The 26536-nt window shown below is 40.4% G+C and overlaps 1 protein-coding gene across 6 annotated transcripts in view; it reads left to right on the top strand.

The window, feature by feature from the left end:
- ELF1 (E74 like ETS transcription factor 1) overlaps positions 1 to 26536 on the top strand; it is an 89862-nt gene that overhangs the window by 54743 nt on the left and 8583 nt on the right. For 5 of the 6 annotated variants that reach the window (XM_040991331.1, XM_040991327.1, XM_040991328.1 and 2 more), the window contains exons 3-7: positions 10738 to 10918; positions 21350 to 21457; positions 22634 to 22801; positions 24403 to 24486; positions 25447 to 25639. In XM_040991331.1, coding sequence (XP_040847265.1) covers positions 10738 to 10918; positions 21350 to 21457; positions 22634 to 22801; positions 24403 to 24486; positions 25447 to 25639 — 734 coding nt within the window. Of the gene's footprint in view, positions 1 to 9313; positions 9589 to 10737; positions 10919 to 21349; positions 21458 to 22633; positions 22802 to 24402; positions 24487 to 25446; positions 25640 to 26536 lie in introns of those variants that run through there. The other variant, XM_040991332.1, reaches the window with a different exon arrangement.

Raw genomic sequence — 26536 nt, 5'->3', positions numbered from 1 at the left:
TAGAACCAGAGCCTATATAGGATCCTGGCACATGCAAGGTGAGGACTTTAGCTGCTAGGCTACATGCTTAGCCTGACTCCCAGCTTTTTAAAAGGTTTATTGATTTTTATTGGAAAGGCACATTTACAGAGAGAAAAAGAGAGAGAGAGAAACAAACAAACAAACATCCTCCATTCATTGGTTCCCTCCCCAAGTGGCCACAACATTTGGAAGTGAACCAATCCACAGGCAGGAGCCAGGAACTTCTAGTTTCCCACATGGATGCAGAGTCCCAAGGCTTTGAGCCACCCTTCATAGCTTTCCCAGGCTACAAGAAGGGAGCTGGATGGGAAGTAGAGCAGTCATGCACAAACCAGTGTCCATATGGGCTCCTGGCACTGGGAGGTGGAAGAGGGAAGAGTAGTCATTTAGCCAAACACTGGCCCCTAGACCTCAAATTTTCAACCTCTGTGCTAGGAAATAAGATGTAAAAGTAACCTTACATGAAAAAGAGGATCTGGAAAAATAGGAAGTAAATTGTAAAGAATGAAGAGCTTGAGTTAGTAATTGAAATGTTCTCATTTGCAGGTGATGAAGCTGTGTTAGTGGCACATTTTCCAAGGAAGCAGAGAATTTTTTTCTTTCTTTTTTTTTATATTATTATTTGTTGTGACGTTACATAGTTGATCAGGGTGGGAAGGATCTAGGGCCACCTGATATCAACCCAGGGTCACAAAGCAGCACACACTCTGAGTTTTCTGCCCAGATGATGCCGTGGTTCTGATGTGCTGCCAGTCTCGCTGTTCTGTAGATAAGGAGTCCCCTCCAATGTCCACTGGCTGGACTCAGTCAACTCTAGAGTCTCCATTTCTACAGATATTTGCTGTCATCGTTTGGCTGGAGTAGTTGTCTATATTGTCTATTTTGTCTAGTTGTCTATTTTGTTCACCACTCACCCTTATTGTGTGTGAGTGTGTATGTATCCATCTAGATCCACTGTTAGAGGTTTACGATCATTTAGCATGCTTTGTATGAAGCAATGAAGCAATATCCCATTGTAGCATTTATTTGCATCTGCTTTTCTCAACTGCTTTCCTTCCATCCCTGCACCTAAAAAATGCTCAAAACTGAGAAGCTAAAGAAAAGTATTGAAGTCTTTTTGAAGCTTATTTTCTTCTATCGGTCAGGTGTCTGGTTTTTAAACTTTTTATCAAAATATAGTATACATTTGAAAATATGCACAAGTTGTAAGGACTTACTTTGATGAACTTTCAAAGTGAGCACACTTATAGATTAGCTTTTGTTTTTGTTTGAAAGCAAATGTTGCTAAGTCTATATGATTAGATTTGTCAGTTTTTTGGGGGGATTATTCTCATTAAAAAGAAAAAGCATGTCTTCAGAGTATGAATTTGCATCAAGTCAACTTTTAAGAGTATGACTGTCTAAATCAAATTTTAGAAGACTTTTATCGGAGTACCTTGATTACTTTCAACATGTCATATAGTAAAGCAGGTGATTTATTTACATGCTATTTAATTCTTAGGAATACTCCAGAGATAACATTGTTTTATTTTATATAAACAGAAAAACTAAAGTCAAAAGAGGCTAGATATTTTCTTGAATCTAAATTTCCTGGGATATGGTAGAATCAGGCCTTAAAATAAGAACTTGGGCCCGGCGCGGTGGCGCAAGTGGTTAGAGGTCCTCGCCTTGCACGCCCGGGATCCCATATGGGCGCCGGTTCTAATCCCGGCAGCCCCGCTTCCCTTCCAGCTCCCTGCCTGTGGCCTGGGAAAGCAGTCGAGGACGGCCCAAAGCTTTGGGAACCTGCACCCGCGTGGGAGACCTGGAAGAGGCTCCTGGCTTCGGATCGGCATAGTATCGGCCCGTTGCGCTCACTTGGGGAGTGAATCATTGGACGGAAGATCTTCCTCTCTGTCTCTCCTCTCTGTATATCCGCCTTTCCAATGAAAAAAATAATAATAATAATAAAAATAAAATAAGAACTTAAGGGTCCAGCTCAGTGGCCTAGTGCTGAAGCCCTCGCCTTGAATGTCCTAGGATCCCATATGGGTGCCAGTTCTGATCCCGGCAGTCCTGCTTCCCATCTTGCTCCCTGTTTGTGGCCTGGGAAAGCAGTCAAAACCTTGGGACCCAGCACTGGCGTGGGAGACCCAGAAGAAGCTCCAGGCTCCTGACTTCAGATTGGTTCAGCTTCGGCCATTGTGGACACTTGGGGAGTGAATCATTGGACAGAAGATCTTCCTCTCTGTCTCTCCTCCTCTCTGTATGTCTGACTTTCCAATAAAAATAAATAAATCTTTAAAAAATAAGAACTTAGGGGCCCGGCGCAATGGCGCTGTGATTAAGGTCCTTGCCTTGCACACCCCGGGATCCCATATGGGCGCTGGTTCTAATCCCGGCAGCCCCACTTCCCATCTAGCTCCCTCCCTGTGGCCTGAGAAAGCAGTTTGAGGATAGCCCAAAGCTATGGGACCCTGCACCTGCGTGGGAGACCCAGAAAAGGCTCTTGACTTCAGATTGGCTCAGCTCCAGCCGTTGCGGCCGCCTGGGGAGTGAATCATTGGATGGACGATCTTCCTCTCTGTCTCTCCTCTCTGTATATCCGCCTTTCCAATAAAAATAAAATAAATCTTTAAAAAAAATAAGAACTTAAAAATGACTACACTATGTTTTGATAGTGTGTGTATGGTGTATTACCTGCATGATCCAATATCAGATGTGATCATGACCAAGTGAAGTGCCAGTTTTGTCTTTCTGTTTTTTTGTTTTTGTTTTTACCAAAAATGAAGGAAATACTTTCAGGAATGTTAAGTCCTCAAGGCAGTCTCTTGATAGAATGAGGCTTTGGGCTGCAGTCTGATTCCAAGTATAAGATACTTGCTGTGAGGGGAGCTGCTGCAGGGGCAGGGCGGAGGGGAGGGGAGGAAGATAAAGATACAGAACTCAGGATTGCCTTATCTTGGCCCAAGGATATGAAATGAACTACTCAGAAGAATGCTTATTCTACACCTGTCCTGAAAAAGGACAGTTGCACTGATATTTTAAAAAATATGTCTTTGAACCTACTTTATTTAAAATGAAATAAACTGCTTCATAAAATAACTTGGCAGGATGTTTCACAACCATCAATTAACAGATGGAGTTCTGCTGATAGCCACAAGAAGCTTCGTGAACAAGTTACGTGAAAACTATTATGCTTTCTTGTATTCAGAAACCCGTTGACTAAACTTACTTGTTAAATTTGGAATAATGATTAGTGCCTTAAATAGCCACCTAGAACTTGGGATTTTTGGTATATTAAGGGGTCAGCATTTTCCTTCTCTTAGTCTTGATGGTATTGCCACATATGTGATCAACTACAGAACAGGAGACTGGCCAACAATGTTGCAATGTGGACCGCTCTTCCCCCCCCCCCCCAAAACTTAGTTTGATTTTTACTATTGCTGTAACAAAGTTTCTTTGCATTCTTGTCCTAAATTTCACAAGAAAAGACAAATTGCTATATACATTTTTTTCTCTCTGGAGCTGCTAAGAACTTTGATAAAGTTACAGAACAGATGAAAGCTAGCTTATCATGACTTCTTTAGTTTATTGCTGGAAATTTGGATTTTGAAAACTGATCTTTGACATTTTAATAGCAAAGTGATTTTTCCTTTTTAACAATGGTGATTAGTGATTTATTTTCCTAGAAAAAAGGGAAAAAACTGTTTAGTGGCATGAATGATTAAAGCTAAATCAACTTGGAGAACATAGTTTTTGATTGCTGTATTTTTCCTTTCCTTTTTTTTTTTCTTTTGAGCAGTGATTCTTGGATGTAAACTGAACTCACCTGGGAAGAGTTTTTTTTTTCTTTAATATTTACTTTTTTTTTATTAGAAAGTGAGATATACAGAGAGAAAGATATTCCATCTGAAGATTCATTCCAAAAGTGACCGCAATAGCTGGTGCTATACCAATCCAAAGCCAGGAGCCGGGAGCTTCTTTTGTGTCTCCCATGTGGGTGCAGGGTCCCAAGGCTTTGGCCCATTCTCGACTGTGTTTCCCAGGCCACATGTAGGAAGCTGAATGGGAAACAGGGCCCGCCAAGATTAGAACCAGTGCCCATATGGGATCTTGGCATGCGCAAGGTGAGGACATTAACCACTAGGCTACTGCGCTAGGCCCACACCTGGGGAGTTTTAATAGGAAGATCTTGTCAGACCCCCAGATATTCTGAAGTATTTAATTCCATGAGATATCCTAATGGCGCAGCCAAGATTGACAAGCCACTGGTAGACTTTATTGAGGGTCCCTTGATCAAAATGTAAGAAAGTTGTTGATACAGATATTTAAAAGAAGAGAATTTAAGAGATGTTTACAGTTTTTTTTAAAATAGTGGCCAATCCAGTGAGATAGTTTTGTTCCATCATCAAGAAAGTTCATGATTAAATTTTCCCTCATTACACCCACATTTCTGAATCAGTTCCCTGCGGCTGCCCATGGGAAGCAGTAGATGATGACTCAGGTACTAAATTGTTGCCACATACATGGGAATCCCAGATGGAGGTCCAGTTTTTGAAGCTAGTATGTGTATTTCTGAAGTTGTTAAGTTTCCAGTGACCTATACGTGAGCAGTTGCTAGTCAGTCAAATTTACAAGGCAGCTTGCTGCGCACCAGATCAGCAGCTGGAGTTACTGGAGTGTGCAGTTTTCTTCCTTACCTAAGAGGTATTTCTCCTGGGGTTGTTATTTTTTTTTCTATGTACAGATTCAGGCTTGTTACCTAACTATTCATTTTCTCACAACGATTCACAGTTGTTCTGTTTCGCATGTATGGATTAATAGCACGCTGGGGAAACTTGGAGTGAACAACTTTGTACACATATCTTCATTTTAGTTGGCTGGGGGAAATCAAAGTCACAAAAAAATCTTGTGCTTTTCAGGAGAAAAGCATGGACACCTCAAAAGACTATCATATGCCCAAACTAGAGGTGATCTTGGGAAGCACTCTACAGCTCAGAGGAAGTGGTTGTGTACGGAAAAATTGGCATGGAATCCTGAAAGAGATAATACTGAACGTCAGGCCTCCATTTGCAAAACTTGCAAAATCTGTTCCTGCTATAAAATTTTTCAGTATTTATTTGGAATATATGCATATCCTTTCATCTATTTCTGTTTACTATACTTACTACAGTGTAAACAGTTGTATTGTTGGGGGCAAGGATAAGAAAGAAAAGTCTGTATTCAATACAGACAAAGTCTTTTTTTGAATATTGTGACTTGTAATTTAACTCTTGGAGGTGGAGGGTCTTTTATATTAGGATACTTTTTAAAAAGTCTATAGAGGGCCCAGCGCAATAGCATAGTGGCTAAAGTCCTCACCTTGTACACACCAGAATCCCATATGGGCCCCAGTTTTTTTTTTTTTCACCAAGATTTATTTATTTTTATTGGGAAGGCAGATATATAGATAGGAGGAGAGACAGAGAGAAAGATCTTCTGTCCGATGATTTACACTCCAAACAACTACAACGGCCAGAGCTGAGCCATTCAGAAGCCAGGAGCCTGGAGCTTCTCTCATGTGGGTGCAGGGTCCCAAAGCTTTGGGCCGTCCTCAACTGCTTTCCCAGGCTACAAGCAGGGAGCTGGATGGGAAGTGGGGCTGCCGGGATTGGAACCGTGCTCACATGGTATCCTGCTGCGTTCAAGACGAGGACTTTAGCTGCGAGGTCACTGCACTGGGCCTGTCTGCTCCAGGTTTTAAAACAATGTAGTTATTATTATTTTATGTTTACATAGTTGACCAGGTTGGGAAGGTCAAGGACTAGGGGAGTGTGGGTGAGACTCTTGTTTCCAATTCTTCTTCCTCTTCCTCCTGTATCTGGCAGAAGCAGGGAACTATGGGAGAAGCTGTACCCAACCTCGTCATGCCCCAGTACCCAGGGATGGGGATCGGTTCCTAATGCCATCACAGGGTCCCTGATCTGGGGCCTGCTTAGAGGGTTCTGCTCAAGTGGTTTCAGTTGTTCTGAAATGCTGTCAATCTCGCTAATCCAACGATGAATAAATCCTTCCAAGGTCCATCCGCTGACGCAGTCCATCCCAGAGTTCCCATTCCGCCAAATACTTACTTTTTGCTCAACTGCCCCAGCCAATGAGCAATTTCTTCTGCTCTCCTTCCTCTGCTGTGGTAGCAGATATCCTCTGCAGGCCGCAATGGACTGCCATATCCTCCATGTGCTTCTTGGCATACTGTGCACTGCTCTGAGCCACTGAGACGGCCCAGATCTGACACATGTACTCCATGGTCAGACCTCAAATCCTGCAACTCTCCTCATAGTGGGAGTTTAAGTCTAGTAGTTCAGTTGAGTACATCTCTATGGAAACTTCAACTGCAGTGATTCTAGACCTGACTCTGTGTGCTTGCCAGTACGGGGTCTAGTTCAATTCTTCAGCCATGTCATCTGCTCCACTTCTGATCCAGCTTCTTTCTTTTGGCCTGGGAAAATAGCTAACGATGACTCAATTTTTGGCTCTCTGCACCCATTTGAAAGACCAGGAACAAACTGCTGGCTCCTGGCTTTAGATCAGGTCAGCTCTGGTCCCGTGCAGCTTTTTGGCAGTGAACTAGTGGGCAGAAGATTCTCTCTCTCTCTCTTTCCTTTTCTTTCTGTAAATTTCTCTCAGATAGAACTAAGTAAATCTTTAAAAGAAATGCTGGGTATATAATTATGGTTGCTGATAACAACAGTGAAGACACCATCTACATGGCCAGTGGTCATGCTGCTTCATCCTATTTTAGTGTATTAAATATATAATCTCTTGGTTGTAATGTTGTAAACTCGGAAAGTGTGAGAATTCAGGAATTTAAAATACAATTTAACAAAACGAAACTGGGAATGCCCTAAGTATCAACCTGTGCTTCTTGCTTTTAAAGGTGAGGGGGAAAAAAAAAGAAAAAGAAAAAGAAAAGGTGGGGGATTAAGGTAATAGCGTCAGGATTAGAGAGATCAGGTTAGGCGTGCTGGTTCACAAGATCTTTTCTTTTTTTTTTTTTTAAGATTTATTTACTTTTATTGGAAAGTCAGATATACAGAGAGGAGGAGAGACAAAGATCTTCCGTCTGATGATGGTTCACTCCCCAAGTGATCGCAACAGCCGGTGCTGTGCCAATCCAAAGCCAGGAACTTCTTCCAGGTCTCCCACATGGGTGCAGGGTCCCAAAGCTTTGGGCCGTCCTGGACTGCTTTCCCAGGCCACAGGCAGGGAGCTGGAAGGGAAGTGGAGCTGCTGGGATTAGAACTGGCGCCCACATAGGATCCTGGCACGTTCAAGGCGAGGACTTTAACTGCTAGGCCACCATGCCGGGCCCAAGAAATCAAGCACATGTTTATGCTAAGTTGCATTACTTGTGCATTAATCACTTTTCAGAGGGAAAGGAAGATCAAAAGGTTAAATTATAATTTAAATATGTTATATCCATCATTTCAGTTTCTTCTAGGTGTGTTGAAGCAGGAGGATTGTGTGTTTATGTTTTATAATATAATTTCCTAGTTTTTGCTTTATAACTTATTTTATGTCAAAGATAATTCTGAGTAACTTCCTGTTTCCTGAAACAGGAAGAATCATTTTGAAATTAAACAATCCAAATGTGCCTTGGGCTTATTATCCATAAATATCACATCATGACATCTTTGTAGGAAAGGGTGTTCCTGCTTAGGATCTATGATACATATTTAATTTAGGTCATCCTTACGGTTGTAGGTAGCGTCCATTACCTCAGTATGCAGTTCTAAAACACTAAATTTTGAAGACTGAGGCTGCTGAGTTATAATGAAACCATAAACAAGTTCAATATAGAAACTTGACCTATATAGTCAAGAAATTTTTTTGGAAACATTTACAAAAAGATAGTGAGTGCTTTCTTGGCTGAAACATTTAGGTAAAAAACCAAGGTGTTTATATAGTTTTAAGGTATCTTCCTACATTATAATGATTAATTACAAAGGGAAAAATTATAACTTTATAGTCGAGGATAGATAGATATCATCTTAACCAAGTTATCAAAAATACTTAATAGCCCTGAAATAATATATTTGTATTTGCTTTATAAAAGTTTTCTGCCCAGAATGAAAACAATTGAATAAATGAGAAGGTACGATACAAACAAACTGAAGTTGGGGAATAAATTTTTTTTTCAAAAGATTGATTGGTCTGTTTATTTGAAAGACACAGCTGTAGAGAGAGATACATATTGCCTCTTGGTTCACTCCCAAAATGGCTCTAATGACTGGACCTGAGCTGGTCAGAAGCCAGGAGCCAGGAACAACTTCTGGGTCTCCTGCAAGGGTGTAGGGGTACGGGAAGATGGACCCCTGCACTGCTTTCTCAGGCATATTAGCAGGGAGCTAGATCAAATGGGGAGCAGCTGGCACTGGAACTGGTGCCCATATGAGATACCCATCACACAACAGCACTGGCCCTTAATTTGGGGAATATTTTACAAAGCAAATGACCTGTAGTCTTCAAAAGTGTCAAAATTTTGAAAGAGTAAAAAAACAAAACAAAACAAAACCCAAACTGGAGAACTGTTCCAGGTTAAAGTAGTTGTTAGTAAGGAATAAGTGGAATATTTTTAAAAAGATTTATTTATTTTTATTGGAAAGTCAGATATACAGAGAGGAAGATCTTCCATCCAATGATTCACTCCCCAAATGGTTTGACGGCTGGAGCTGCGCCAATCCAAAGCCAGGAGCCAGGAACCTCCTCCAGGTCTCCCACTTGAGCACAGGATCCCATGGCTTTGGGCCAGCCTCGACTGCTTTCCCAGGCCACAGGCAGGGAGCTGGATGGGAAGTGGAACTGCTGGGATTAGAACCGGCACCCATATGGGATCCTGGTGCATGTAAGGCGAGGACTTTAGCACTAGGCTACCACACCAGACCAGAATATTTATTAATTGAAAATTGTGATCCTACATTGGGTCTGAACCAAAAAAAATGTCTTCATTTTTAAAATATACTAGTGAGAAATTGATTATAGTATTGTGCTTTGAGCAGTCTATGAGAAAATAGATGGTAAGTTCATTTGTGCTTAAACATACAAATGAACAGTTTTTTAAAAATCTTTATAGCAAAATACATATTATTAAAGAAAATTTATTTTTGCACTAGAATAAACTAACCTTTTAATCTCTTTCAAAAACTTGTTTTAAGTGCCTTCCTGGTTTTGAAAATTGTGCTATCTTGATGTAGGATATTCATATATAATTATTTAGGAACTATATTTCTGGAATGTTCGTGGTAGCAAAATTATCACTTTTCAAACAAGTCAGAAAATAATATAGGGATAGAATAATAAATATGAGGAGGGTATTTCATAAAGTCCATGGGAAAATGGAATTAGCAAATGTTTATTTTGATACAAAATTCTTTTAAATCCATGTCTATGGTTTTTATGATCTGCAGTTCTCATGAACTTTGGAGTGCTCTTGTAGACATGATTAAATGGTGAAACTGGAAAAATATAGAGTTGTATGGGAATTATTTGTGCTGTGCTTACAACTTCTCTAACTCTGGAATTATTTCAAAATAGAAAGTTAAGGAGGTAAGAGCTTAATGGGATTTGTGCCTAATTAACTGATTTTTGAAGAGACTGCTGGAAATTCTACGTCAATTCCTTATCTGTAAAGTAGGTGAATGTATTACAGAGTTCTTTCATTCTAAAACTATGATTTTATAGGCAGGTAATATTAGAAATAATGTGTACCCTTAAATTCCTATGTTTAAGGAGGACAGTAATTAGTTGACATGATATTGTGTAACCAGCATGTTCAAAGAGAGAGAAAACAACAACACCAACAACAAAAAAAAGAGTACAAGTTCTGAACCACATCCTATGACTTCTACATTGACATTACAATTATTAGTTTATCAATATCATGTCAACTAATTCCAGTACGTTATAAATTGTTACTGATGTAATGTTGGGGCTTTCAATTGATTGGGATGATACTCTTTCGGCTGTACCTTCAGACCAGAGACTGTCTCCCCATGAAACTGATGAACTTATCTGCACAATAAGAGGCTGGAATCTATGCTTTGTAGATGCTTGCAAGGAAAAAAAATCTCAACTGATTTTGATCTGTGGTAATGCAACAAGATGGAAGACTCCACCCCCGGGGGGGTGGGCGGAGTGGGTTTTGGGGAGGGGAGGGGGGAATCCCAGTGCCTGTAAAACTGTGTCTCATGATGCAATGTAATAAAAAATAATAATAAAAAAAAATAAAGAGGACAGGAATAGAAAATTGAAGTTAATTTTCCTGTTTGAGTCAAAAGCTGTTAAAAATAACAAGGTGTCTGTACCACGTGCCAGTGTATGTATTAAGCTCACCAGTACTTCCTTTTGCCTGCCAGACTTTTAAGATTTACTCAATTGTACTTTGCATTTACATTTTGTGTGTCACTTCTTGTTTCATGCTTATGCTTTAATGATATGTTTCTGAACTTCTACATTTAATTTCATTTAAAAATTGTCATTTATAAATTTCCTAATTAAGCTTGGTTAGTAATATTCAATATTAATGGATATTTATGTGATCTTAATGGATAGATACCCCAAAAGATGTCCAAAAGTTTATTCACAAAGTAAAAATTAAATTGATGTCCAGCATGTCACACTTTGGGAATGTTTTTGTGTCAAACCGAAGCTGTTAAGCATTTATTTTCTCTTACCTCTTTTCTCCACCCGTTCCAGCTTGGTGATCCAGCTATTTTTCCTGCCGTAATTGTGGAACATGTTCCTGGGGCTGACATCCTCAATGGTTATGCTGGTCTGGCCTGTGTGGAAGAGCCCAATGACATGATTACTGAGAGCTCCTTGGATGTTGCTGAAGAGGAAATCATAGATGACGACGATGATGACATCACCCTTACAGGTGTGTGGTCTTCGGCAGGACCTGACTGTAGCACAATTTGGGATGATGCCTCAGTCCCGAGGTTTTGGAGCCATAACATATCCTTAGCTTGATATTGAGAGGTTGCATTATCTATAGAAACTTGAGCTTTCCTGAGAGGAGATAACATTTTCTGAGTCATCTGTTGTGTTTGAGTTGGCTGTTTTACTCCAGCTCCCTTTGTTTGTTCTAAATGTAGGTGGTATAGAAGAATCAAAGCTACTCAGTTCATCAAATCTTCATTTATATACCTGGTTCTGTATTCCTGACAACAAAATAAGAAATTGTAAGGGAAGAAATGGGAATGTTCTTTTCCCATTATTGCTGCAGGATCAGCACAGTAGGCCATGGCCCAATGCACAGTAGGGTACAAAGATTTATGGAAGACTTCTCTTGTGTTCACTCAGAGCAAGCAAGATATATATTTTTTAAGATTTATTTATTTTTGTTGCAAAGTCAGATATACAGAGAGGAGGAGAGACAGAGAGGAAGATCTTCTGTCCGATGATTCACTGCCCAAGTGACCACAAGAGCCGGTGCTGTGCCGATCTGAAGCTAGGAGTCTGGAATTTCCTCCAGGTCTCCGTCATGGGTGTTGGAACCAAAGGTTTTGGCCCGTCCTTGATTGCTTTCCCAGGCCACAAGCAGGGAGCTGGATGATAAGTCGAACTTCCAGGATTGGACCCGACAAGCATATGGGATCCTGGTGCGTTAAAGGCAAGGACTTTAACCACTAAGCTATCACGCTGGGCCCCAAGATATTTTAAATTTGAAGAGTAGACTATATAAATTTGAGGTAGAAGTACTGATATTTTCATTATTTTTACAGATTAGTATGTTGTATTTTTTGCCGGTGCGGATGGGAAATTGAGAAAAATAGTTGAAAGTAAATACTTGCATTTTTATTCTTAAAAGAGTTTACCAGAAAAAGGCATAATGAGTGAATCTCTAGATTTCATGGTAGCAAGTATTGTGGCTCATCTTGTCAGCATTACCTTAATGCTGATCACAATGCATGGTATATAAGATGCATTCAGTAAAAATTTCTTGCATAAGTTTCCAAATACTAAAAGTTTTAATTTTACAATAACTAGAACAGGTGATATTAGTGAAAGAGTGTCAGTTGGACTATTAGAACTGAATATTGGGCCTGGCGCTGTGGCCTAGCAGTTAAAGTCCTTGCCTTGAATGCACTGGGATCCCATATGGGTGCCATTTCTAATCCCAGCAGCTCCAATTCCCATCCAGCTCCCTGCTTGTGGCCTGGGAAAGCAGTCAAGGATGGCCCCAAGCCTTGGGACCCTGCACCCGCATGGGAGACCCTGCACCCGCATGGGAGACCTGGAAGAGCTCTTGGTTCCTGACTTCAGATCACTTCAGCTCTGGTTCTAGCCATTGCGACCACTTATTAGTGAACAAGCAAATGGGAGATCTTTCTCCCTACCTCTCTTCTTCATACATCTGCCTTTCCAAAAATAAATAAATAAATAAAATTTTTAACAAAGATATTTAGAAATCCTGTCTTCTGCAATAAAATGGATATAGCTGGAAACCATTACACTTCATGAGATAAACCAGACCCCAAAGGCACATATTGTACATATTCTCTGTAGCTAATATATAGAGTATTCAAAACAGCAACAAATATCAACCAAATAAACCTAAAACTGGATGAGTAAGAATGAAATTGACATGTGATGATTTTATTATCTCTGTTAGTCCTTGCCCGTGCTCCTGTGGAACTGTGGTTTTCCTGCGTTTCACTTGTTCAACCCTGTGTTTAGTGTACTATTCAACCTCTGAATCTCTGAAATGAATTGGAAGTATGATATCACATTAATTTTCTTCAAAAGGAAGGAAATGGAAAGGAAGTATCCATATGTTCTTAGAATTGTGTCTTTGAAATGTATGAAATCTGCTCTTTATACTAAAAATTACAAAAATAAATTAACATAATATTTTAAATGAGAAGGGAAAGGAAGAATGAATTTTCGTTTTGTATGGAAGAAAAAGAAAGATTTGTATGCCTGAGTCATGCTTCAGAATAGCAAATTGTATCACAAATATATGAAAAATGTAATATGACACAGATAAAACCATTAAAAAATTCTTCAGGGATGAGCATTTGGTCTTTTGGTTAAGATCCTTCTTGGGACACCTGTATTCCCTATTGGAGTGTTGGGTGCAAGTTCTGGCTTTGCTTCTTTCTTTTTTTAAAGTTCATTTATTTTTATTAGAAAGTCAGATTTATAAAGTAGAGACAAATCTACTCGTAGCTTCACTGCCTGAGTAGTTGCATCGGTTGGAGCTGATCTGATCTGAATCCAGGACCAGGAGCCTCTTCTGGGTCTCCCATGAGAGTGCAGGGTCCCAAGTCCTTGGGCCCATTCTAGACTCTTTTTCCAGGCCAAAAGCAGTGATCTGTATGGAAGCGGAGCAGCCAGGATATGAACCAGAGTCCATATGGGATTCTGGTGATTTAAGGCAAGGACTTCAACCACTAGGCTACCAAATCAGGCCCCTGGCTTTGCTCCTAATCCTAGTTTCTTTCTAATGAGTACTATGGGAGGCAGCAGGTGATACTCATATTATTGAATTGCTGTTGCCATGTGGGTAGCTTGGCCTGGCTCAATCCTGCCTATGGGAGGCATTTTGGCAAGTGATCTTAGTGGATAAAGTCAATGTTTGTCTCTCAGTCTTTGCCTCAAATCAAATAAAATATTTAAAAGTAACAAACACGGTTCCATGCATGGCATTGGGTCAAGTTGATGCCTAGAATACCAGCATCCCATTTGAGTTCTGGTTTGAGTCCCAGCTGCTTCACTGTAATTTAATGAAAACAACAGCAAAACAAAGAGATGATCCACATGTCCAACCATAGTTTAATGTCTTTCCAGCTTCCTGCCTTCCATATCTTTAGTGGCACACAAAACACTATTAGTTCATTCCTTCTATTTGGTGAGGTATACTTACTGTGATCTAACAGAATTTTACTGTTCTGGGCCCAGCACAGTGGCCAAGTGGCTAAAGTCCTTGCCTTGAATGCCAGGATCACATAGGAGTGCTGGTTATAATCCCAGCAGCCCTGCTTCCCATCCAGTTCCCTGTTTGAGGCCTGGGAAAGCAGTCCAGGACAGCCCTAAACCTTGAGATCCTGCACCCTCATGGGAGACCTGGAAAAAGCTCCTGGCTCCTGGCTTCAGATTGGCTTATTTCCAGCCATTGTGGTCACTTGGGGAGTGACTCATCAGATGGAAGATCTTCCTCTTTGTTTCTCCTTCTCTCTGTATATCTGACTTTGCAATAAAAATAAAATAAGTAAGAATAAAATTTTTTTTTACCATTCCAAAATGAAAATGGGAGATTTGGGGCTAAGCTGTAAATTAAGGCTCTGCCTGAACTGCCAGCTTAAGTACTAGCTGCCCACTTCTGATATAGCTACTTGCTAGAGTCCAGTGCTTGAAATCAATGAAAAATGGGTCAAGCACTTGGGTCTTGCCACCACTGTGGGGAGACCTGGATGGAATTCCAGGCTCCTGACTGAAGCCTGGCCATGCCCAAGTCATTGTAGTGATTTGGGGAGTGTATTAAGAGATGTATTTATTTATTGGAAAGCCAGATTTACAAAGAGAAAGATATTCCATCCTCTGGTTCACTCCCCAAGTAGCCATAATGACTAGAGAAGAGCTAATCTGAAGCCAGGAGCCATGAAATTCTTGCAGGTCAAGTGGTTTCAGGGTTTCAAGGTTTTGGGCCATCCTCTACTGCTTTCCCAGACCTCTAGCGGGGAGCTGGATGGGAAGTGGAGCAGCCGGGCCACAAACTGAAACATATGGGATCCCAGTTTGCAAGAGAAGGATTTAGTGGAGGAATTAGAGCTGAGCATTGCGCTGAGCTCTGTAACTCTTCTTTAAAATAGATAAATAAATATTGGAAAAAAATTCTAAGCATAAAAATAAGGATAAAAGTACAAAAAGAAATAAATTGGTAACAAATGTTGAAAACATGTTTTATCTAAAAAATAGTACAAGGATGCTTCAAAAAATTCATGGAAATATCTATGTATAAAAGATAAATATTTTAAAATCATGCTTTTTTTTCCATAACATTTCCTGCCCTGAACACTTTGGAGATCCTCTGTAGCCAAAATTAAAAAGGCAAATAACTAATAGGCTAAGCTATTTACAACCTGTGTGGTTGATAAAAGATTAATGTCCTTCACGTAAAGAGAGTTGTTGCAAATCAGTAACAGCCCTAAATGGCCACAAATTTTTGAATAGTTATGTTAAATAAATGTAAAAATACAAATGGCTAGAAAGTATGAGTGCTTTTTTTTTTAAAAAAACAAATACGGCTAAAATAAAAATCAGTTTTATTTTTCACTCATTATTTAGAAAATATGACAAAAGATAGCAGAAAGAATAATTTTGTGACACTGAGTCAGTTACAAACATAAAAATTATACTGAAATTTTGTAATACCACTCAAAAATGAGTTATGTTATTATATTTGTGGGTGAAGCTCAGATAAGTCAAAGACATAAGAACATACAGTAAAAACAGGATTCAGAATTATGAGTTTCTATTTATGTGTTTGGAAAAACTAGGTCACGAATTGTGTCTCAGGAACTCAAGATAGAGGCTAGCTGTGGTTGGGGGAAGATAAGACAGACAGAAGGGGTGGGGTGGGGTTGGGGCAGCACTGTGCCATTTCTAGTAAAGCCCCCTGAGAAGTCAGCATCTCATATGCACTAGTTCATGTCCTTTCTGTTCTTCTCCCTGCTAATGGAATAGCAGTTTAAGTTGGCTCAACTGCTTGTACCCCTGCGCCCACATGGGAGACCCACCTGAAGTTTGTGGTGCATCTTTGGTGTTGGAGACATTTGGGTGGCGAACCAGCAGATGGGGGATGTATCTCTCTCTCTGTTTGTCTGTAAAGTAACAACCCAGTTACTACATGCTTGGAACATGCTAAACTCTGATAGGTTTTTAAACTAAAAACTGTTTTTAATTGGTTAGCTAAGTCTAGCTCTTAATTGCATCTCACCAGTTTCATACTGATGTTCTTTTTCTGTTCCAGGATTCTATCCAGAATCACATATCCTTTAGTTATTTGTTCTTAGTTTTCATTTATTTTTATTAGAAAGGCAGAGTTATAGAAAAGGAGTAACAGATTTTCCACTTATTGGTTCACTCCGCAGTTGGCTGAAAGGTCCAGAGCTGTGCAAGTCTGAAGCCAGGATCTTAGAACCTCTTCTAGGTCTCCCTGATGGGTGCAGAGGCCCAGGTACCTGAGCCATTCTCTGCTGCTTCCCCAGGACATCAGCAGGGAGATGGACTGGAAGTGGAGCAGCCAGGACCTGAAGCAGCAACCAACCATAAGTAATGCAGCACCACAGGCAAAGCCTAACCTAATACGTGGTGATTCTGGTCCCTGAAAAATGTACTTTTTTTTTTTTTTTAAAGATTTATTTATTTATTGGAAAGTCAGATATACAGAGAGAAGGAGAGACAGAGAGGAAGATCTTTCCTAGGTCTACTGGTAGACAGAATCCTCCTTAGTGCATCCACAGATCCAGCTCCATGCTGCAAAGTGTGGCCAGGAGAGTGGTTCAACTTGTTCTCCTTTCTGTCCTTCGACAAGGCAGTTGGCGTTCCCTGCTGGCCTTACATGAGCTGTCCCTCATGTCTCCCATGTGCATCTGGGCATGCTGTCCCCTGCACGGGCATCAACAAATGAGGAGGCCTGTCCTGTTACATGCATTCCAAGACCAGACTATACATCCTGTAATTTTCCCACTGGCCAAGGTCTGAGTCCAGAAGTCTAGCTGAGGAGTTACACCAAGGAACTTCACCTGGGGTGACGTGAGACTTTTGTATGTGCCAGTTAGTACATGGTCAGGTTTTGTCTGCCCCATGCACTAGCCAACACATATACTTGTGGTTGCAGCTTAGCCAGTTCTGTCTTAGCACCATAGCTCACATGAATTGATAGATGCTGTGGCCCAGCCCAGCCAAGCCCAACTCAGGCCTGGTCTTCAAGCATGCCAGTGGGTGCTGTGACCTTTTGGAGCAACCTCCAATAATCCCCAGTAGGACCACTCCAGCCCTGGTTTTTGTATCTGACAGTTTCTGCTGCAGCCTAGCTGGCCCAACCCAAATCCCATCTGGTTCTTGTGCTCATGCATGGGCACTGTGGCTTAACTCAGCCCAACCTGTCCCCAGACCCGGCCCTCAGGTATGTCAACAGGTGCTCCCAGTTTGTCCAGCATGGCCTACCCCAAGCCTTGGTTCAAGTGCTCATCAGGGATAAATACAGCCTAGCAGGGAAGTGCCCACGTTCCCCTGCCAGGCAAATTCCCATTCCTGAATTTTGCAACTTCCAGGGGGTACTGTGGTTCAGTATGACATGACTCACGCCCAGTCCTGGCACTTGCCAACTGGTGCTGTGGGCTATTTCAGCTGGGCTGCACTCATTCTTGCTCTTGTGCATATCAGCAGGTGTAGCAGCCTAGCCCAGCCTGGCCTGCCCCCAAATTGGTTCGCTCCCAGTCCCAGCTGTCATTCTTACCAGTGGAAGCAGCAGTCCATCAAGGGAGTCCCCAAAGTTCTCCTACCAGGTCTGCTCCCAGCTTTGGGTCTTGTATGTGCCAACAGTTGCTGCAACCTAGTCTGAGATGGCCTGACCCCAGTCTCAGCATTTGTCAGCAAGTGCTACTGGTTCATCCAGACCCAACCCCAGTCTCAGTTCTTGCTAGCTGGTGCACCAGCCTAGCCCACCCCTCGCACTCATGTGAACTGCCTGGTGTTGTAGTCCAGCCAGCCTACTATCCTGTACCTTGTGCTGGCTTTCACTTGTGCCAGTGTGTGTTGTGGACTGACCCTGCCTGCCCTGATCTCAGGACCAGCTCATACATGTACCAATGGGTGCTTCAGCCCAACCTTGTCTCGCTTGCTCCTAGCTCTAACTTTCATGCTTACCAGCTGGAGCTGTGCCTGGCAGAAGAGTTCCCCAAATTCCCCTACCAGGCCCACTGCCAGCAGTGGATCTTGTGTGTGCCATCAGGTGTTGCTGCCCAGAATGACATGGTCAGCCCCTAGGCCTGCCTGGCACTTATCATTGGATACTGTAGCCTAGCTCAACTGGCCCATACCCATTCTGATTCTCAGCAATGGGTGCTACAGCCTACCACAGCCTGGCCCACCCCAGACATGGCTCTAAGCAGTTGCGTACAGATGGGGTATTTGTTTTTAGTCTTTTCCAGTCTCTAAGATTTCCTCTATGTTTTCTCAGTGTTGCCAATAGAAAACAAAAACTCCAGTTAGGGAGGTTAAAGTAAGTAATTTGCCCAAGATCATGATAACACTGGGAAACAACACCTAATTTTTGTGCTGTTTTCTATTTTTAACAAGACATTTTTCTCAGGAATTTTAAAAAATGGGATTACAAGCTATTTTGGTACAGAAATTTTGAAATCCATAGTTTTTTTTTTTTAAAATAATACACATTGTCCATGAGCATTTTGAAAGACCCCTTATGTATTCACATTTTTTGTTCAGTATAAGCAAGCGAAAGGTTTTTTGTTTTTTGGTGAATCTAGACCTGTTTCTCCCTTATCAATAAAGAAATTGGATTAGTCAGACTAGAAGTTTGTATTGATTGCTCTGTGTGTCTGTGTGTTTTGTGTAATAAGGTAACTGCTATTACATGAGTATTTGTTTTGATTCTGCCAAAATTTTTGCAGTGAAATTTTATGTAACTTGAAGGCTTAGAGATACGGGAATCAGTATCTCCCCTGAAGGAGTATTTATTCCTGTGTGCATTCATCAGGGAAAACATGGTCCTCGGAGAGGACATGCAGGTGAGGACAGTGGATACTGGATTTTTAGGAAAAGGAATTCTGTCTTCCTTTCAGTGCCTCACTGTCTTGGGTTTAAACTTGACAGCAAACGGTAAGGTCCAGATATACTCCTTCCTAGAAAATGGAAGTGCTGTGGAATGTGCCCTATCTTGGAAACCAGATTTCCTATTTTCATGTTTCATCCCCAGCCCCTTTCTTATCTCCCAACTCAAGTTACTGAACACAACCATCCCTGTGTGAGTATTTGTCCTGAGCCTTCCTATTCTGGGTGGGCCTGGGGTGGTGTTAGTGGTAGGCTGCACCACTGAGAAACTCCTGGGGTGGTAAGAGATAGCTTCTTTCTTAGAATGTTAGATGATAAAGAAAAAAAAAAAAACAATGTTAGGTGGTGCTTCAGACCATAAATAGGTACTTCAGAAAGTTTTGGGAGAAGAAAAAAGCATATATATGATGCAAAAATTCATGTGTGAATCTCTCTTTTTTTTTTTGGCACCGAAATCTTCAAATTCTGTTTTCCATTAATTTTCTAGAGTCACCTTGTTTTCATTTGTTAGGGCTGCCAAAATACCACATTCTGTGTAGTTCAGACAAAGAGAAATTTTGGACTTTCACACTTTTGGCAGTTGGAAGTCTGAGATAAGGTGTTGGTGACAGATTTAGTTTCTCCAGAGACCTGTTTCCTGGGCCTTGGACATCAGTCTTCTCATGTACTCATATGATTGTTCCTCTATACCTGTCTGTGCCCGAATTAATTCTAGAGGAACACCAGTTATACAGAATTAGGGTCCACCCAATGACTTCATGATAACTTGATTATTTCTTTAAAGATCATGCCTCCAAAGATAGTCATATTCTGAAGTATTGAAGATTTAGTATTAAAAAATATTCACTTCAAAGGTAGAGTGACAGAAAGAGAGGCAGACAGGCAGATAAACAGACATAAAAAATCTTTCATCTGCTGGTTCACTCCGTAAATGTCAGTAACAGCTAGGGCTTGACCAAACCAAACCCAGGATCCAGGTACTCCATCTGGTTTCCCATGGGTTGACAGAAACTCACATTTTTGAGCCATTATTTGCAGCTTCCCAGGCATATTTGGAGGGATTGAAGTTGAAAGTGGAGTAGCCACAACTCAAACTAGCAATATATGTGGTTTTTAACCCACCGTGCTTTCTTAACACTGACCTGGAGAGTTAGTTTTTTGTTTTTGCTTTTGTTTTTTAATCATAAGTACTAAATGTTATAGTGTAGTCCATGCAGGGCTGGTTTTCAAGAAGAAACAGTTATTTGTTTGAAAAGCAGGGTTACAGAGACAAAGAATTCTTCCCTCTACTCACTCACGTCCCAGATGACCACAATGACCGGGGCTTGGCCACACTAAAGCCAGGAGCTTCATGTGGTCCCCTACATGGATGATAGGGTTCTAAAACTTGCACCGCTGTCTGCTGCTTTCCCAGACTGATTGGAAGCAGAGTAGCCAGGACACATATTGGGGATGCTGGCATTGTAAGCTGTGGATTTACCTGCTACAGTACAGCACCAGCCTCAAGTTTCCTAACATCTGAGATAGACTGTCAGTTCTTAAATGATCACTACAACATTCTTGAAGGTTTCACAGCTTAAGCTGACACCTTTTTGTTTTTAAGATTTATTTATTTATTTATTTATTGGAAAGTCAGATATACAGAGAGGAGGAAAGACAGAGAGGAAGATCTTCCATCCGATGACTCACTACCCAAGTGAGTGCAACGGCTGATGCTATGCCGATCCGAAGCCAGGCTGACACCTTTTGTTAAGACAAGTAACTGTTAAAAGCAAACCAGGCCCAGACTTTGTCCTAGAGGCTGAAGTCCTTGCTTTGAATGCACCGGGACCCCATATGGGTGCCGGTTCTAATCCCAGCAGCTCCACTTCCCATCCAGCTCCCTGGTTGTGGCCTGGAAAAGCGGTCAAGGATGGCCCCAAGCCTTAGGACCCGGCACCCAAGTGGGAGACCTGGAGGAGGTTCCTGGCTCCTGGCTTCGGATCATTGTATGGAAGATCTTCCTCTGTCTCTCTTCTTCTCTGTGTATCTGACTTTCCAATTAAAAAAGAAATGAATATTAACAAGAGAGACACATTTGTAAAAAAAATTGATTGTTGATATGTACCTAAAAAGATCAACCCAATTTATTTTATGATATTATATATATAGAAACAGAATAACCTTCCCAGTGATATCCTAGTTTAGTGACACAGCTGGGAGTTCTGTCACACTAGAGCTTTTTCCATAGTAGTATAGATGTCCATTTGTTTTTTAAAAATACAGGAATTACCAGAGAAATGGCAGATATAGTTTCCTTTCAGAGTGTGAGCTGTATTCTGCCTATAGTGTCATGCAAAGGCTTTTTGTTTCAAGACATTTCTTAATTTTATGCTGACAAAAATTTAGGTTGACAGTATCCACACACACACTCAAAGCCTTAGTGATGTATTTTGTTTAAGCGATCAGCACTGTAAGAACAAGAGGCGTTTTGTATCTAATTCTGCTTTTTTCTTTACATGTATTGTAGTGGAAGCTTCTTGCCATAATGGGGATGAAACAATTGAAACAATTGAGGCTGCTGAGGCACTCCTGAACATGGATTCCCCTGGCCCTATGCTGGATGAAAAGCGAATAAGTAAGTAGTTAAGATTGTTCTTGTTCTGTAGAGTTATTCTTCCCATCTCTGCCTTTTAGATAGTAAATATCAAGGGATCAAAGAGCATATTTTATATTTGAAGGTATGATACTAATTAATAGATAAAAAGCAATTTATTATCAAATATTAGGTTTTGCATATTTACTTATCTTAAACTCATGGACGAAAATACCAGAATTTTAAAGGCCTAATCTCTTATTTAGCTACCTGTGTAGATACTCACCAATGAATAAGCAAAAAACCACCGACAATTTTACTAACACTTCATGGTATAAAATTCACTGCCCAATCATTGATCTGCTCTTAAAGCCATGTTCTCCTTTGAACTTTTCTGACTTTGAAGCAATCATACTGATAAAATTATCACTAAATCAATTGAAGTTATTTATTGTATATTTTTATGTGTATGACAACAGTGTTTTAGGCATTATATCCCTTCCTTGAGCTAACAATTTAATTTTGAAGATAGTTATTTACTTAAATAATCAAAAAAGCAAAAAATAAAGGCCTTGAGAGTGATAGTAAAAGTCCTCTGGAAGTAGTCAATATGCTGGTGGGAGACATCAGAGACAGGCTTTATTGAGAGAGTCTTTTAACTTGGGTTGTAAATTGTAAGCATTTAATAGAACAGATAGAAAAGTTCATTCATTTTAGAAAGAAGAAATTAAACCCAAGAACACAGATGTCTCAAAAAGAATGAATGAAATAACCGAGCTAAAAATGTAAAAATGCTTCGGTATAGCTCAAATGGAAGCTCTCTGTTGGGTATGAGACAAGATTGGAAAGGTAGGATTGGCTTAGATGATCAAAGTTTTGAAAAGCGTACTCTGTAATTTGGATTGTTCTTAGCATAGATCTGTTTCTGTAAAGGTGTAATATAGTCAGACCAGACATAGGATTCAGAATATAACTAGCTCCAGTACGAAGGATGAGGGGCATGCACAAGCTAGACTGGACATAGAAGGTAAAGAAAGACAATGAAATAGTCTTGTTAAAGCTGGACTAAATTAGAGGACTTGATGTAGGGCAGAAGAAATAAAAGAACTGATTCTAAGATTTTGTTTCTAATTTAATCTGTTTGAAACAGAATTGCTTCATGAAATTGTTTCAGTTTATAATACACGAATTATAATTAGTTGGTTTTATTTCCACTAGATAATAATATATTTAGTTCATCTGAAGATGACATTGTTGTTGCCCCAGTCACCCATGTATCCGTCACATTAGATGGGATTCCTGAAGTGATGGAAACCCAGCAAGTACAAGAGACATACGCAGATTCACCAGGAGCCTCATCACCAGAACAGCCTAAGAGAAAGAAAGGTGGGTACTTTTATTTGTTTAGGACAAATAGAGAGTGATGCTGTAATCTAACAATATTTTTCGAGGATTCATTCCACACCAATTCAAATGTATGTAAGAAAAATATTGAGGGTACAAAACAAAGAGGCATTTCTTCATGTTAGAGTCATTTTTGAAAAAATATTTCTTATCTGCTTGAAAGGCACAGCAACAGAGTAAAAAAAAAAGTGAGATCTTCTGTTCTCTGGTTCACTCCCCAGATACCAACAATGAGGGCTGGTGTGGTTAATCTCTATGATGCTAGCATTCCATATGGGTGCCAGTTTGAGACCCAGTTGCTCCACTTCTAATCCAGCTCCCTGCCCGAAAATGTTAGGGCAACAATGTTATTGGGTTTTCAAAGCATTTCATTTACAGACTTTTCAGCAGGAGTCCAAGAATAATAAAGAAGTACCCTTTGTGGTGAGGCTTATTGGCTAAAGTCCTCGCCTTGAACGCATTGGGAACCCATATGGGCGCCAGTTCTAATCCTGGCAGCTCCACTTCCCATCCAGCTCCCTGCTTGTGGCCTGGGAAAGCAGTCGAGGATGGCCCAAAGCTATGGGACCCTGCACCCATGTGGGATACCCAGAAGTTCCTGGATCCTGGCTGTGGATCGGCATAGCATAGGTCGTTGTGCTCACTTGGCGGGGGGGTGAATCATCGGATGGAAGATCTTCCTCTCTGTCTCTCCTCCTCCGTATATCTGACTTGCCAATAAAAATAAATTTAAATATAAAATAAAATAATTTTTTTAAAAAAGAAGAAGTACCCTTTGTATATAGTGAGAGTTTTCTTTCTTTTTAAATAAGAAATTTAGCCAAAACTGTAGCAGGAGAGATCTGGAGCAGCTTCTCCTGGGAGGTTTTCATCACCATGACAATGTTCATGCTCACGATTCTGAATAAGTAAGGGAAAGTTTGTGAAGGTTTCAGCGGAGAACCATTAAGCATTCACCTAGCATCCCTGATGTGGCTCCATCTGGTTTTTTTGTTTCCTAATCTTAATAATGTAAGAAAGTTAATGATAAAGTTAATAATGCAAGAAAGGCTACACTGGTATGGTTAAATGTCCATGCCCTTTTCTCTGGGTAAGTCATTATAAATTGCTTATAAAATGTTTCCAACTTTTTAGAGCTTATGTTGAGAAGTAAAGTTTGGATCTTTTGTTTTTTAAATCCATTTTCTACCACATTTTTGGAGGTTTCTCATATAACAGGCAGATTAACCTGTGTAACTTAAGGCTTTGTTTTGTAAATATCAAGAGTATTCTCCAAAATGTTAAGAAAGCACTGCTAGTATGGTTACCTGAAAAACAAGGTATTTTAGAAACCTCATCTTTTAGGTGAGCCAAAGTATCATAAAGTATCATTCTGAGCATGTTTGTGAGCTAACTAACATAGTGTTATTTTGATTATTTTTATTGAAATTATTTTTCTTTCAGTACATAGCGTTATAAGACCTGTGTCTAAGTCATTTGATACTTGCATTTTAGGGTAACTTATAAAATAACCTGTAAGTTAAATGGTCTAATCTCTTTTACTTTAGAGGGCAAATATTTATGCAGAGCTATTCTAATTTCAGGTAGGAAAACTAAACCGCAGCGACCAGATTCCCCAGCCATGACACCAAATATATCTGTGAAGAAGAAAAACAAGGATGGGAAGGGTGAGTGTACCATAATTCCACTGCACTGTTTGCAAGCCTCATGATGTTCCTAGTGCTTTATGGTGTCTTGTAAGTGGAAACCACCAGCTTCCTTGATATCGTACATTGAAATGGAACTTACAACTTCTAGTTGTAAGTTTATCAGTTTTGCTGGAGTGACTGATAATAAAGTAATTCAAGATCTCTATTTGGGTTATTTTCATTTACGTCTCAAAATAATTTTTTAATAATGAGGCTCATGAACAAATTCAGACAGACTAGATTTTTAGTTTTTAGATACTTTTTTTTTTTGAAAGGCAGAAAAACAAAGAGAGCTCACATTTGCATACTCATTCCTCCACTGCCCGCAGTAGAAGGGACTAGGCCAAGGCTGAAGTGAAGAGGCTGAACTCTATCATTTGAGCATCATCTTCTGCCTTGCAGGGTACAAATTAGCAGGAACTAGCCATGGGCATTGAGCCATTCACTCCAATAAGGGATGCAAGTATCTTAACTGCTGGACCAAATACCCACCTTTCATTGACACTATGTTATGTTGTCTTGGAGTTCTACGAGTTTTATAACTATTGTTCAAATATGAATAAAACTGTAATGGCTGATCTGATGGCTCAACCGTAAGTAGGATGACTATGGAAAGGTTTTATAGAACTCTTTCATGTTTCCTGTATGTGATGCCTCTTTAAAACGTAGAAGAAAAGTACCTAAAAGTGCTTTCTCACTGAATTATCAGACTTACATGATAAGACAGTTCTGTTTGGACATATTACATGAGACTAGTAAAAAGAGGATTAAGATCTTCATTAGACCCTGAAAATGATGGTCATTATATCACCAATACTAACTGAATGTAATTTTTTTTATAAATGTAGATGGAATTTATTACAAAACTCTCAATTCTGTTTTATTGTACTCTTTTGAATGAGTATGTGGTCTTTTTAATAGGAATTATTTTTATTTTAGGAAACACAATTTATCTTTGGGAATTTTTATTGGCTCTGCTCCAGGACAAAGCTACCTGTCCTAAATACATTAAGTGGACGCAAAGAGAAAAAGGCATTTTTAAATTGGTAGATTCCAAGGCTGTATCCAGGTTGTGGGGGAAGCACAAAAACAAACCTGATATGAATTATGAGACCATGGGAAGAGCACTCAGGTATGTAAAGCTTTCCTAGTTTATTGTGTGAAGAAGGTCACTTCCTAAATACTGAAACATTAGGTAACTTTGTAAACACTAAGGGATTAAGCAAATGGTGAATTTATTTATTGAATTGCCAAAATTCAAGTCCTTACTGAAATATGCATTTATTTTTTATAAAGATTTATTTATTTTTATTAGGCAAATATTCAGAGAGGAGGAGAGAGAGAGAGGAAGACCTTCTGTCTGATTATTCACTCCCCAAGTGGCTGCAATGGCTGGAGATGTGCCAATCCGAAGCCAGGAGCCAGGAGCTTTTTCCAGGTCTCCCACACGGGTACAGGGTCCAAAGGCTTTGGGCCGTCCTTGACTGCTGTCCCAGGCCACAAGCAGGGAGCTGGATGGGAAGTGGAGCTGCCGGGATTAGAACCGGCGCCCATATGGGATCCCATCGTGATTAAGGTGAGGACTTTAACCACTATGCTATCATGCCAGGCCCCTGAATTTAAATTTAAATGTTACTTAAAGATTTATTTTATTTTTTTTAAATTTGAGAGGCAGAATTACAGAAAGAGGGAGGAAACACAGAGAGATCCTCTATCAGCTGGTCCACTCCCCAAGTAACTGCTGTGGCTGGAGCTGGGGCAGGCCAAGACCGGGAACCTAGAACTGCATTTGAGCCTCCTGCATGAGTGGCAGGGGACAATCACTCAGGCCATCCTCTACTACTTTGCTGGGCACATTAGAAGGAAAGTGGAGGGCCTGGCAGCGTGGCCTAGTGGCTAAAGTCCTTGCCTTGAACGCCCCGGGATCCCATATGGGCACCAGTTCTAATCCCGGCAGCTCCACTTCCCATCCAGCTCCCTGCTTGTGGCCTGGGAAAGCAGTTGAAGACAGCACAAAGCTTTGGGACCC

The sequence above is a fragment of the Ochotona curzoniae genome, unplaced genomic scaffold (assembly GCF_017591425.1).
Source record: "Ochotona curzoniae isolate NIBS_2020 unplaced genomic scaffold, NIBS_Ocur_1.0 contig_64, whole genome shotgun sequence".
Lineage (NCBI taxonomy): Eukaryota > Metazoa > Chordata > Mammalia > Lagomorpha > Ochotonidae > Ochotona > Ochotona curzoniae.
The sequence above is the reverse complement of the archived record's forward strand: the minus strand, read 5'-3'. Positions and strand labels throughout refer to the sequence as shown.